At 34.0% G+C, this 13362-nt stretch overlaps 1 protein-coding gene across 3 annotated transcripts in view; it reads left to right on the top strand.

Moving 5' to 3' along the window:
* Positions 1-13362, top strand: part of PPIP5K2 (diphosphoinositol pentakisphosphate kinase 2) — a 67120-nt gene that overhangs the window by 26316 nt on the left and 27442 nt on the right. For all 3 annotated transcript variants that reach the window (XM_007449905.1, XM_007449904.1, XM_007449903.1), the window contains exons 14-18: positions 620-745; positions 884-1005; positions 1277-1459; positions 7267-7408; positions 8006-8229. In XM_007449905.1, the coding sequence (XP_007449967.1) occupies positions 620-745; positions 884-1005; positions 1277-1459; positions 7267-7408; positions 8006-8229 (797 nt within the window). The remainder of the gene's footprint in view (positions 1-619; positions 746-883; positions 1006-1276; positions 1460-7266; positions 7409-8005; positions 8230-13362) is intronic.

The raw sequence follows: 13362 nt of genomic DNA, 5'->3' as shown, positions 1-13362 counted from the left end.
ACTTTGGTCTGGAACATATAGATTCTACAACTCCAAACTTAAAAAGCTGTTCTTAGCTATATTTTATTGTATATCTCACCCATAAGTTTAAATTATAATAAATATTAAGCTCTGTCATCTCACATCTTCTTGAAAGTTATGCAGATCACTGATTACTAATCATAAAAATGTGTATATCTTCTTCACTTCAGATAACATTAACTTTTATGTGACAGCAGTGCAGGAGGCCCTTAACACAAAGCCAAGATCTGAATCCTGTCATCAAGGAGCTCTTAATCTAGTATATGTAGTACAACTAAATACATTGGGGAAATACCATTGCTCTCATACCACTGAGAGCAGGGAAGGGAGAAGTTTCCTTTTAGAGAACTGGGAAAGAGCCTTCTTTCTAGAGTGTGGGAGAGATTTTGAAATTTTAGTAAGATTTTAACAGGTGGAGCAAGGGGTATTCCTAGCAGAAGCAACAGCCTACAAGAAAGGTATGTTTAGGGAACAAAATAATTTACATAAGGGCCATATTCCACTGCAGAAGAGACACAAAGAAAAAATTAATCTTGAAATATGTCTGTTTAGAAGAAAAAACATTGACATTTGCTTTATTCATTCACATGTATCTTAGACAGCCGAAGAGAAGAGCCATCCTTACTTCTGGTTCTAAAATGGGGAGGAGAACTAACCCCTGCAGGCAGGGTCCAGGCTGAAGAACTTGGAAGAGCTTTTAGGTGTATGTATCCTGGAGGACAAGGTAAATCTTGGAGTTTCTTTAATTCAGTTAAATTCATACATCATATTTTCAAATTCTAATTTTGAGATGTTATTAGATATTTATAGAAATACAGTGAGGTAAAAATATAGCTTAAGTGATTTGAGGATTTATTTTCAGGAGATTATGCAGGATTTCCTGGTTGTGGTTTACTTAGATTACATAGTACCTACCGACATGACCTTAAAATATATGCCTCTGATGAAGGACGAGTCCAGATGACTGCAGCTGCTTTTGCAAAGGTATAAATAAATGTTTTTTAGAATTGTTAGAATTTTCATCTAATATAGCATTTTAAAAGATTTTTACTAAAGTATTATTTTAATATTCTAAATTTGAAACTTCTAACTAAAGCCCTGAAATGGCAATGACAAGTTGCATTATTAATAAAGTTTATTGTAAATAGTAAGCTTACACCTTGTGAAATTCAGCATGTAACAAGATAATTATTAAGATACCTTCTATTTTGCATGCTAATTCTTAATCTGTTTTGGTTTTATTTTATGTATTTAGGGGCTGTTAGCTCTAGAAGGAGAACTTACACCCATTCTTGTTCAGATGGTGAAAAGTGCAAACATGAATGGCCTTTTGGATAGTGATAGTGACTCTTTGAGCAGTTGTCAGCAACGTGTGAAAGCAAGACTTCATGAAATACTTCAGAAAGACAGAGATTTTACTGCTGAAGATTATGAAAAGGTGGGTCTTACCAAACTCTTACATTGTCAAATATTACATGCACATACACATAGAAAAGTGCATAAAATGTAAACTTAGAGCTTATCATATTATAAAGCAAAGAGTTGTATAATCAGTACAGAGATACAGAACGTTGGTACAGCTCTAGCCTCTGTGTGTCCCTTCCCAGTTCTGCACGCGCAGGCTCAGTGGCCATGGCTCATGGGCCCAGCCGCTCCACGGCATGCGGGATCTTCCCGGACCGGGGCGCGAACCCACGTCCCCTGCATCGGCAGGCGGACTCTCAACCACTGCGCCACCCGGGAAGCCCACTATCCTAACTTTTTATAGTCTTATACCCAGAGTGCTTATTTGGCTAAGTATGTATCTGTAGCTACCATAGTCTCAGTTCGGGGTATTTTTTAAGCTTCATGTAATAGAATGTTTTCTTTTATGTCTGGCTTCTGTTTCTCAATGTTATGTTTGTGAAATTCATCCATAGTTTTGAGAATTTTCAGAATTAATTTTCATTTCTATGTAGTATTGTTTTCAGAGGTTGGCAAACTTTTTCTGTAAAAGACCAGATAGTAAATATTTCAGGCTTTGTAGATCACATATAGTTGCTTGTTGCATATTCTTTTCTTTTTTAAACCACCTTTTAAAAATGTAAAAACCATTTATTAGCTCACAGGCTATCACAGGTCATGTTTGGCCTAGTTTGTTAATCCATATTCTATTTTATGAGTATATGCCAATTTATATATGCTTTCTAATATTGTTATAGTTTGGGGCTGTTATGCTAATACTGCCTTGAATATCCACATATGCCTCCTAGTGTATATGAGCATATGTTTCTCTTTGGTGTATTCTAGGAGTGGCAGTGTTGTGCCCCACAGTGTGCTAGTATTTCAATATTAGTAGATGTCAAACTGTTTTCCAAAGTCATTGAAGCAATTTATACTCCTGCCAGAAGTCCATGGAAATTGTTATTGCTCTACATAGTCTCTATTCTTGGTATTTTCAGACCATTCAATTTTGCCTATTCTGAAGGTGGATGTATAGTAGTACCTCACTGTGGTTTTAATATTCGTTGACCATTTAGGTATCTTCTTTCATAAGGCCTGCTCTTCAAGTCTTGTCCTTTTTTTCTACTAGTTGCCTGTGTTTTTCTTATTGAATAGTAGAATTTCTTTGTATATTTTGGATATGAGCTCTTTGTTATATGTTCTAAATACTACCATCTACCCTGAGCCTTAATGATTTCCTTTGATAAGCAGAAATTCTTATTTTCCATGTATTTCTTTTTTTATTTCCATGTATTTCAAGGTCAGTTTTTTCCTTTATGTTCAGTGCATTTTAATGCATTATTTATAATACCTTTTTCTTTTTTTTAATTTATCATAGGTTTAACAATTAAACCTATATTTTATTTTTATATATTTATTTTTTTACATCTTTATTGGAGTATAATTGCTTTACAATGGTGTGTTAGTTTCTGCTTTATAACAAAGTGAATGAGTTATACATATACATATGTTCCCTCTTGCATCTCTTCCCTCCCACCCTCCCTATCCCACCCCTCCAGGCGGTCACAAAGCGCTGAGCTGATCTCCCTGTGCTATGCGGCTGCTTCCCACTAGCTATCTACCTTACGTTTGGTAGTATATATATGTCCATGCCTCTCTCTCGCTTTGTCACAGCTTACCCTTCCCCCTCCCCATATCCTCAAGTCCATTCTCTAGTAGGTCTGTGTCTTTATTCCTGTCTTACCCGTAGGTTCTTCATGACATTTTTATTTTTCTTAAATTCCATATATATGTGTTAGCATACGGTATAATACCTTTTTCTAATGTGGGGTCATAAGATATTCCCATATACGATCTTCTATAAACTTTACTGTTTTTCCCTGCACATTTATCTACAATCTAGCTAAAATTGACTTTTGTGTGTGCTATTAGATAAGGATGTCAAAATTGATGTTTTCCCCCCAACCATATGTACATCCAGGTGTCTCAACACCACATACTGAAAACACCATCCTTTCCCCACTACTCTGTAGTGCCAGCTTTATCATATGTGTGTTCTCTGTTTCTAGAATGTATTCTTTTGTTGACTCTTGGGCCATTGAATAAGATCTCCCAAATCCTACATGGGTCCTTCTTCAAGTTCTTCTTGGCTTTTCTTGTATTTCCATATAAGTTTTAAAATAACCTGGCCCAAAATCCTGTTGGAATATTGATTTAGATTGCATTAGATCTATAGTTTGTGAAAACTTACATCTTTAAAAAAAAATGTTGTGTACTTGTAAACGCTCCCTCTAAAAAGGTTACTGTCTGTTGCTACTATGTACAAATAGTTTTTTTAATATTGACTTTATATGTGTCAACTTTGTTGAACTTATTTATTAACTTAGTAATTTATCTGTAGATTCAAAGAAATCTTTTCAAAGCATATCCCCAGGTTTTTGTCTTCCTTTCCAGTTTTTATGTTTTTAATTCTTTTTATTGCTTTACTTTAATAACTAGTACCATCAAAGTGATAGTAAATAGAAGTGACTTTTCTGTTTTTGTTCATATTCTCAAAGGGAAATCTTTTTAACGCTGTCCATTAAGTATGGTCTCTAGATTTTTTTAAAGCTACTCTTTTTCAAAATAAGGAAAATCCATTCTACTCCTGTTTTCTTAAGAGGTTTTATCATGACAAGTTTTTAAATTTTATGTTTTCTTATCTGTTAAACACCATATGATTTGGGGGGGAGGCTACCGTGGTTCCTAGAATAAGCTCATTAAAAAAAAAATATAGATATAGATATAGATATAGATATAGATATCACTGGTTTGGGTTTACTAATATTTTTGGTTAGGAGTTTTACATCTGTGTTCATGAGTCATACTGACCTTTACTTTTTTATTCTTGTTGTCTTTGTCTGCTTTCAATATCAAGATTATGCTGTTCTCATAAAATTAGAGAGTTCTGTTTGGGGGGAATAATTCATGTATATATGTTTCAGTAAATGTTTGGTAAAATTTACTGGTAAATCCCATGGGCATTTTCTTTATGCGAAAACTTGTAATTGTGGTTTCCAGAGTAATTTAGTAGTTTCCATTCATTATGTCTTGTGTCTGTATTAAGTTACATTCTTCTAGAAATTTGTGTATACAGTCCTCTTAAGTTGTTTATAATGTCTGCAAGATCAGTAGAGATATTCCTTTTTGTTTCATAACATTGTACAGTCTTCCCGCCCTTTTTTTCCCTTGATCAGTTTTGCCATAGTTGATCAGCTTTATTAGTCCTTTAAAAGAACTTTCAGATTTGTTGGTTCACTAAATTATGCACTTGTTTTCTATTTTATTAATTTTTATTGTTTAATATTCCTTCTACTTCTGTAGTTTTATTTTGCTCTTTTTCTAATTGTTAAAACTAATGTCACTAGATGGATGCTTATTAACTCATGAATGTTCAATCTTTTGTAAAATACACACTCTAGGCCATAAATTTCCCTTTATGCACTGTTTTGACTGTATTCATAAATTGAGGTTTATGCCATCTAGGACATTTTCTTTTTTTTTTCTTTTTTTTTTTTTTTTTTTTGCGGTATGCGGGACTCTCACTGTTGTGGCCTCCCCCGTTGCGGAGCACAGGCTCCGGACGCGCAGGCTCAGCGGCCATGGCTCATGGGCCCAGCTGCTCTTTGGCATGTGGGATCCTCCCGGACCAGGGCACGAACCCGTGTCTCCTGCATCGGCAGGCGGACTCTCAACCACTGCGCCACCAGGGAAGCCCTGGGACATTTTCTAATTTCCTTAGTGATTTCTTTGATCATATGTTATTTAGAAGTGTACTTTTAAAATTTCCAAACCTATGCATTTTTTTTTTTTTTTTTCGGTATGCGGGCCTCTCACTCTTGTGGCCTCTCACGTTGCGGAGCACAGGCTCCGGACGCGCAGGCTCAGCGGCCATGGCTCACGGGCCCAGCTGCTCCGCGGCATGTGGGATCTTCCCAGTCCGGGGTACGAACCCGTGTCCCCTGCATCGGCAGGTGGACTCTCAACCACTGCGCCACGAGGGAAGCCCCAAACCTATGTATTTTTAAGTTATATTTTTGTTATTTCTAACTCTATATCATTTTGGTAAAAACAAAAATTCTTGCTGATTTTTTTTTGGTCTGTTTTTTCTTTCTTTACTGTTGTGTGTTAAAATTTCCCACTATAGTTGTGGATTTTTCTTGTCTTTGTAATCTCTTAAGCCTTCCTTTACATGTTTTGATGTCATGCTATTAAATGCATACAAATTAAGAATTGGTATATTTCAATCAGTATTTTTGCCTCAAAATTTACTTTGAGATTAATATAGCTAAAACAGTTGTTTTTTCTTTTACTTGGTGTTTGTACAGTATTTTTTTATCTTTTAACTTTCAGTCTTTCTGAAACTATACTTTTAGATGTATCTCTTAAAATCTGCATATAGATTTTTAAAAAATTTGTCATGAAAATCTTTGTTTAGGACAATTATTTCATTTATATTATAAATTACTGAAATTTGTATATGAATCTATTATCCTTTTAAGTACTTTATACTGCCTATTTTTATTTTTCTCTCCTTTCTTGCTTCATTGGAATTGGTACTTTTTATTTATTTATTTCCCTGGTAGTTTGAAAATTATATTTGATTTTACTATTTGTTTTGTCACTACCCAAGAGATAACAATAGGCTTCTGTGACATCTGCAAATTGAATGTTTACATCATGCTTTTATCCTCTTCCTGGACAAAGCAAGGACTCTAGAACTAAAGTGTTTTTCAAACTTACTTGACTAAGAATCATCTGGTGTCTTATTAAAAATGCAGACTCCAGTTTATCCCTTTTTTGAACCCTAAATGTAGAGTTTACCAGAGTTTCACCTTTGAAAATCCTGGACTTCACTTTTGTCCCGTTAACCTAAAATGATATTAAAGCTCTATTCTTCTCTGCTGTCTATTCAGAATCAACAAATGTCTCCAATGCAAAAACAGCCTTAAAAGCCAGTATCACTCTCTGGATCTCTGACCTATGAGTTTGGTTTCCATAATTCTTAATATCTTATCTCTCAGATACCTTAAAGCAGAAGTATAGAAGTTCTTTGCCCAGGACTTTTACTAATCTTCAGTGGTTAGATTGGCCTAAACTACCTAGTTCACCATAACAAGAAGTGGAATTCCACTTTACATTTTTTATATTTATACAAATTTATTTGATGGGGTTAAATTACTTGCCAGGCAAAGTTTCAACAGTGAAAATTGAAACTATTTGTCATTAATGGCTTTTGTTGACTTGCAAAAAATCTCATCACAAAGGCATTTACATGGTGGTTAAGAGCACAGCTCTTTAGCCAGATTACCTGCTTTTTTAATCTCACTCTTTGCATACTAGTGGTTTGATCTTAGGGAAGGTGCTTTAACCTCTGTTAAGTACCTCATCTGGAAAAATTGATGAAAATAATAGTCTTGAGGTTATTACATGTCAATATATGTCAAATGGTTAAACCATATTTGCAAATACCAAGTGAATCAGCAAAATGTCTGCAAAATATTAGAATAAAATCTCCTTGTAAGTTAGAGTACTTCTATTAGGTTTTTCCTGTGGATAATCTAATGTTAGCTAAGGTTTAGGATTTTTTTAACATGAAATTTTTAGGTTTTTATTTCCTCCTTGATCTTATTTCTGTATTTTGGGGGTCATCTTAATTTGTAGTTTGAAGTTATTCTCCAGCTACTGGAAAATTTTGTATATTGTTCTCTTGGCCAATTGAGCATAACCAGATGTAAAAATATATACTCTATTCATTTGTAGCTTACTCCATCTGGAAGCATTTCTCTTATCAAATCAATGCATTTAATTAAAAATCCTGTGAAGACCTGTGACAAAGTGTATTTCTTGATACAAAGTTTGACTTCTCAAATCAGACATCGAATGGAAGATCCCAAATCATCAGGTAAATATTTTGTTTTCCTTAGATTAGAAAACAAATAAAAGGCACTATCCAGTTGCTATAAACATTTTTAAATAAGATGCGCCAGTCATAAAAAATTCAAGCCTTTAATGCTATATCTAGCATTAGATAGGTATGTCTAGGTGTAATTTGAGTTAGTATATATCCAGCAAAAGAATAATAGTGAAGTTATAATTGCTTTTATCTGTGGTAGCATGAAAGGGATAATAAAACATTTTTATTTGGTTAATTATGTAGCATTACTGTACAGTTCAGCAGCAAATAGGCAGCATAATAAGAAGGAGCAAGCAACAGGAAGGTGATCAGTGCTCTGACTCTGAGACTAGCTTAGTTAATAACTTGGGCAACTAACGTATGTAACATATGGAAGGTCTGTAAAACCAGTTCCTAACCCATGTATTTATACCTTTATTCAAGTCTACAGAATATATGGTTGCTAATAGTATATGCCTATGGTAACATTTCCTAGCTTGTTAACAATTTTACCTTTGATATTTAAGAAGTTTCTAACTACCAATTTTTAATATATATTCTTTATCTGATTTTGAAGTTTAATATACTAAAACTGTTATGTTTTAGATATTCAGCTTTATCATAGTGAGACCTTAGAGCTCATGCTACGTAGATGGTCCAAGTTGGAGAAAGACTTTAAAACAAAGAATGGAAGATATGATATTAGTAAAATCCCTGACATATATGACTGTATAAAATATGATGTCCAGCATAATGGTTCCTTGAAATTAGAAAACACAATGGAATTATATAGGCTTTCAAAGGCATTAGCAGATATTGTTATCCCTCAGGTAAGTAATTCCTACATATCAATTTTCTTGTACTGTTATATAGATACTTTTAAAATGTCTATCAGTGGATAAAAGATAGTTGGTTTTTGTGTCCCAGTAAGCCTATAATTTTAAAAAGGAAAGTAACTAATTATGAATTTATATTTTAAACTTTTTGTTATATTAAATCATTGTTTGATTTTTTAATAGTTTATAGTGACTTTTTAAAATTTAAGAATTGATACTCTTAATAATAATATGCTAACAACAAACAAGACAACTGAGAATAGGATGGGATAAATCACTTAAGTATTTATTGGTCATTTATTGTACACCTACCAGCTCTGTGCTATGGGAATGTGTGCAAAGTGGGAGAAAAAGGTAGTTGTGTCCCTATATAAATTTTGGAAGTTTTTTTACTTTATGTGGAAGTATTTTGAAAATAATATTTAGAGGCCAGGATGTAAGTAGTTATTTGTGGGGTGTGGTAGAGGTGGAAGGGGGGGCCTTATCATTATAGGAGAGTAAAAATAGAGGTGTAACCAAAATTCCGATAACTGAAATGTAATTAAACAGAGAATCAGATGATAATAAAGAGACAGGTGACAAGACAAGTTGAGATAAGAGATTTGTTAGAAGAAAACAGTTGCAGATGCCCTTTGGAGAACTTTTTTCAGCTCAACTACTAAAAGATCATTTGGACATTGTAAAAGGGAGATTGGAGTAAATCACACATTCCAACTGTGAACCAAAGTTAAAAAGCAGGAAAAATGAAATACAGTTGATTTTTGACCAATGTAGGTTTGAACTGTAGTGGGTCCACTTATACGCAGATCTTTTACAATAGTAAATACTACAGTACTGCATGATCCACATATCCACAGTTGAATCTGCCGGGGATGCAGGACCACAAATAAGTTATTCTCGAATTTTCAGTGGTGTGCAGGGTTGGTGCTTCTAACCTCCACGTTGTTCAAAGGTCACTGTACATGAAAAATGTAAAGATTGTATATAAAAGTAGCCTCACTTAAAGATACTCATATATAGAAAACAGTGAGGAGGTTCCTTAATAACTAAAAATAGAGCTATTTTATGATCCAGCAATCCCACTCCCATATATCCAGAAAAGATAAAAACTCTTAATTCAGAAAGATACATGCATCCTGGTGTTCATAGCAACACCGTTTACAATAGCCAAGACATGGAAACAACTGAAGTGCCATCAATGGATGATTGGTTTAAGAAGATGTGGTATGTGTATGTATATATACATATATATATATCTACACACATATACGTATATATACATACACACACCACATATACATACACACACACCATGGAATATTACTCAGCCATAAAAACAAAATATTGCCATTTGCAGCAACATGGATGGACCTAGAGAGCACCATACTAAGTGGATTAAGTCAGAGGAAGACAGATATTATATGATATCACTTGTATATGGAATCTAAAAAATAATACAAATGAATCTATATTAAAAAGTGGAAACAGACTCAGACATAGAAAACAAACTTACGGTTACCAAAGGGGAAAGGGAGAGGGGGAATGATAAGTAAAGAGTATGGGATACCCACCACTATACATAAAATAGATAAGCAACAAGGATTTACTGTATAGCACAGAGAACTATATTCAATATCTTGTAATAACCTATAATGGAAAATTATCTGAAAAAAATTGGATTGGCCAAAAAGTTCGTTCGGGTTTTTATGTTATGGAAAAACCCAAACGAACCTTTTGGCCAACACAATATATAACTGAATCACTTTACTGTACAATTGAAACCAACACAATACTGTAAATCTACTACAATTAAAAGTATACTTCAGGACTTCCCTGGTGGCACAGTGGTTAAGAATCCACCTGCCAATGCAGGGGACATGAGTTTGGTCCCTGGTCCAGGAAGATCCTACATGCTGAGGAGCAACTAAGCTCATGTGCCACAACTACTGAGCCTGTGCTCTAGAGCTGGTGAGCTGCAACTAGTGAGCCTGGGCACTACAACTACTGAAGCCCACGTGCTCTAGAGCCCATGCGCCGCAACTACTGAAGCCCACGTGCTCTGGGGCCCGCAAGCCACAACTACTGAGCCTGCGTTCTGCAGCTACTGAAGCCCGCATGCCTAGAGCCCGTGCTCTGCAACAAGGGAAGCCACCATAATGAGAAATGCATACACTGCAATGAAGACCCAGTGCAGCAAAAAAAACCCAAAAAACCATACTTCAGTGTCCTTTTCCTAATATTCACAGAATATCCAGGAAAAACTAGAGACTTTTAAAAACTGGGGATTCAGGCTGCACAACTTACCTATAAGTATTTGTGTACATGTTAAAGTTTAGCTTATTCTTTCAGCATGAAAGAACAGCTATTTATTTGTTTGGTCAGTGTATATGATGTAGACAGGTTTAAGTATATTGTATAAATCAGTGATTTGCAAATAAATTCTCTTTAAAAGAGGATAAAAATATCTCATACTGCAAGAATATGTCTTTGGGCCTCACTATAAGAAACATAGACTTAGAAAACAAGGACTTAGTCTCTGACAAAATCTTTCATTTGCTAAATAGAAGTTTTATTCTGCAAAACAGGTTTTATTTTACACAATAAAAAGTTGTATTTTTATAACAGATAAGAAAAGCAGACATGTAGATTAATGGAACAGAATTGAGAGCCCAGAAACAAACCCGCACATATATGGACAATTAGTTTATGATAAAGGAGCCAAGAACATACAATGGAAAAAGCATAGTCTCTTCAATATAGTATTGGAAAAACTGGACAGCCACGTGCCAAAGAGTGAAACTAGACCACTATATCACACCATACACAAAACTCAAAATGGATTAAAGACTAGAATGTAAGACCTGAAACCATAAAGCTAAAAGTAAACATAGTATGCTCCTTGAAGTTGGTCTTAGCAATATCTTTTTGTATATGTTTCCTTGGGCAGGGAAACAGAAGCAAAAATAAACAGGACTACATCAAACTAAAAAGCTGTGTACAGTAAAGTAAATCATCAACTAAACGAAAAGACAACCTACCGAATGGGAGAAGATATTTACAAATCATATATTCAGTTTGGGGGTAATATCCAAAATATATGAAGAACTCATACAACTCAACAACAACAAAAAAACAGCCTGATTAAACAGTGGGTAGAGGAGCTAAATATTTTTTCCAAAGAAGACATACAGATTGCCAGGAGGCTCATGAAAAGATATTCAACATCACTAATTAGAGAAATGCAAATCGAAACCACAGTGAGAGATCACCTCAGGCCTGTTAGAATGGCTGTTATCAAAAAGGCAAGAAATAACTAGTACTGGAGAGGATGTGGAAAAAAGTATGGTACAGTGTTGGTGGGAATGTAAATTGGTGCAGCCACTATGGAAAACAGTATGGAGATTCTTCAAAAAATTAAGACTAGAACTACCCTATGATCCAGGTATTCCACTTCTGGGTATTTATCTGAAGAATATGAAGACTCTAATTCGAATAGATACATGCACCCTGTGTTCATTGTGGCGTTATTTACAATAGCCAAGATATGGAAAGTGCCCATTGATGAATGGATGGATGAAGAAGTAGTATATATAATACAATGGAATACATAAAAAAGATACAGTCTTGCCATTTGTGGCAACGTGGATGTACCTTGAGGGTGTTATGATAAATAAGTCATTCAAAGAAAAACTAATACTATATGATTTCACTCAAATGTGAAATATTAAAAATTTTTTTAAATAAATGAACAAACCAAGCAAAATAAACATGTATTTATAGAGAAAAGAGTAATAATTACCAGAAGGGAAAGGGGGCGAATTGAGTAAAGGGGGTAAACTGTATGGTGATGGGTAGAAACAACTTCTGGTGTTGAGCATACTGTAGTTTATACAGAAGTCAAAATATAATGTTCACATGAGACATGTTATAAACCAATGTTACCTCAGTAAATTAAGTAAATAGTAAAAGAGCCTCGATGGTATGATGGAAGATAAGAACATCTAAAGATTATATTTGTTATTAAGAGTCTTAATTGAGATGGCACACATTTATTGAAGTTTGAAGATCATTTCTTTGGTGATCGTATTATGAAATGCAGAGGATTCTTTATAATAGCATTTGCAATATAAAGTCCAATGATACTCTCATTAAATATCACCACATAATAAACTTTAAAATATCTTCATCTGTTATTTTAATCAGTTCTTTTTATGGAAGAAATATTATAAGAGAACTTGGGTATCCAACAATTAATTATTTGGTCCTGGTTGGTTATGGCAGCTTACTTTTTCAGCTCTATAAAATATGTCATTGTCTTGAAGGGAAAGGTTTTTTTATTATGAAAGTAATATATCTTTGTTGTAAAATTAGAAAATATAGATATAGCCAAAAAAAAAAAAAATCAGTATGCCATTACCAACTGGAGAAAAACATTTCACTGTTTCGGAAAATTCTAAAAGGCCTTTTCCCTTACATTCATGGATAAAATTTTTTTCATAAATTCATATATATAACAAATGTATTCTTTGCAAAAATGGAACCAGGAAATGCATACTATTTTATAACCTGATTTTTTTTTTCTTGGCATCAAATTTTTTCCAAATCAGTAAAGCTAAATATACTTCATTTTTCCTAATGTCTGAATGATGTGATGTAATAATAACTATTTAACCAATTTCTCACATTTGGAAATGTGGATTCTTTTACTTTCTTTCACTCTCCTTATACATATGTCTTCTACATACAATCAAGAAGATTTCCAGAAGTCTTTTACCAGTTTTGTTACAGACCAGCAGTGTATGAGAGTGCCTGTTTCATTACACCTTGCTAATAACAACAGAAAAATTTCCTTTGATGATTTTAATTTCAACATTTTCCTTTTGTTTACACATACATACACAATTGCATACATATTTCTTTTTTTCATACCAATTTCACAGTCATCTATATTGGTGAGATAATTAACCAGCCAAGCTTTTGTGTTTAAGGTAAATGACCCAAGAGGTTCCATTTTCATACGTCTTCCATCTAATCAATCAGCCTTTTCTTTATTAGGCAGTTTTGAGATTTATTATCCATACTAAAGTTTTGCCATCTGGGAAGTACCTGATAACAGCAAGTAGCCTT

The sequence above is a fragment of the Lipotes vexillifer genome, unplaced genomic scaffold (assembly GCF_000442215.2).
Source record: "Lipotes vexillifer unplaced genomic scaffold, Lipotes_vexillifer_v1.1 scaffold742, whole genome shotgun sequence".
Taxonomy (NCBI): domain Eukaryota; kingdom Metazoa; phylum Chordata; class Mammalia; order Artiodactyla; family Lipotidae; genus Lipotes; species Lipotes vexillifer.
Note: the sequence above shows the minus strand (reverse complement) of the source record. Positions and strands in the feature narration are given on the sequence as shown.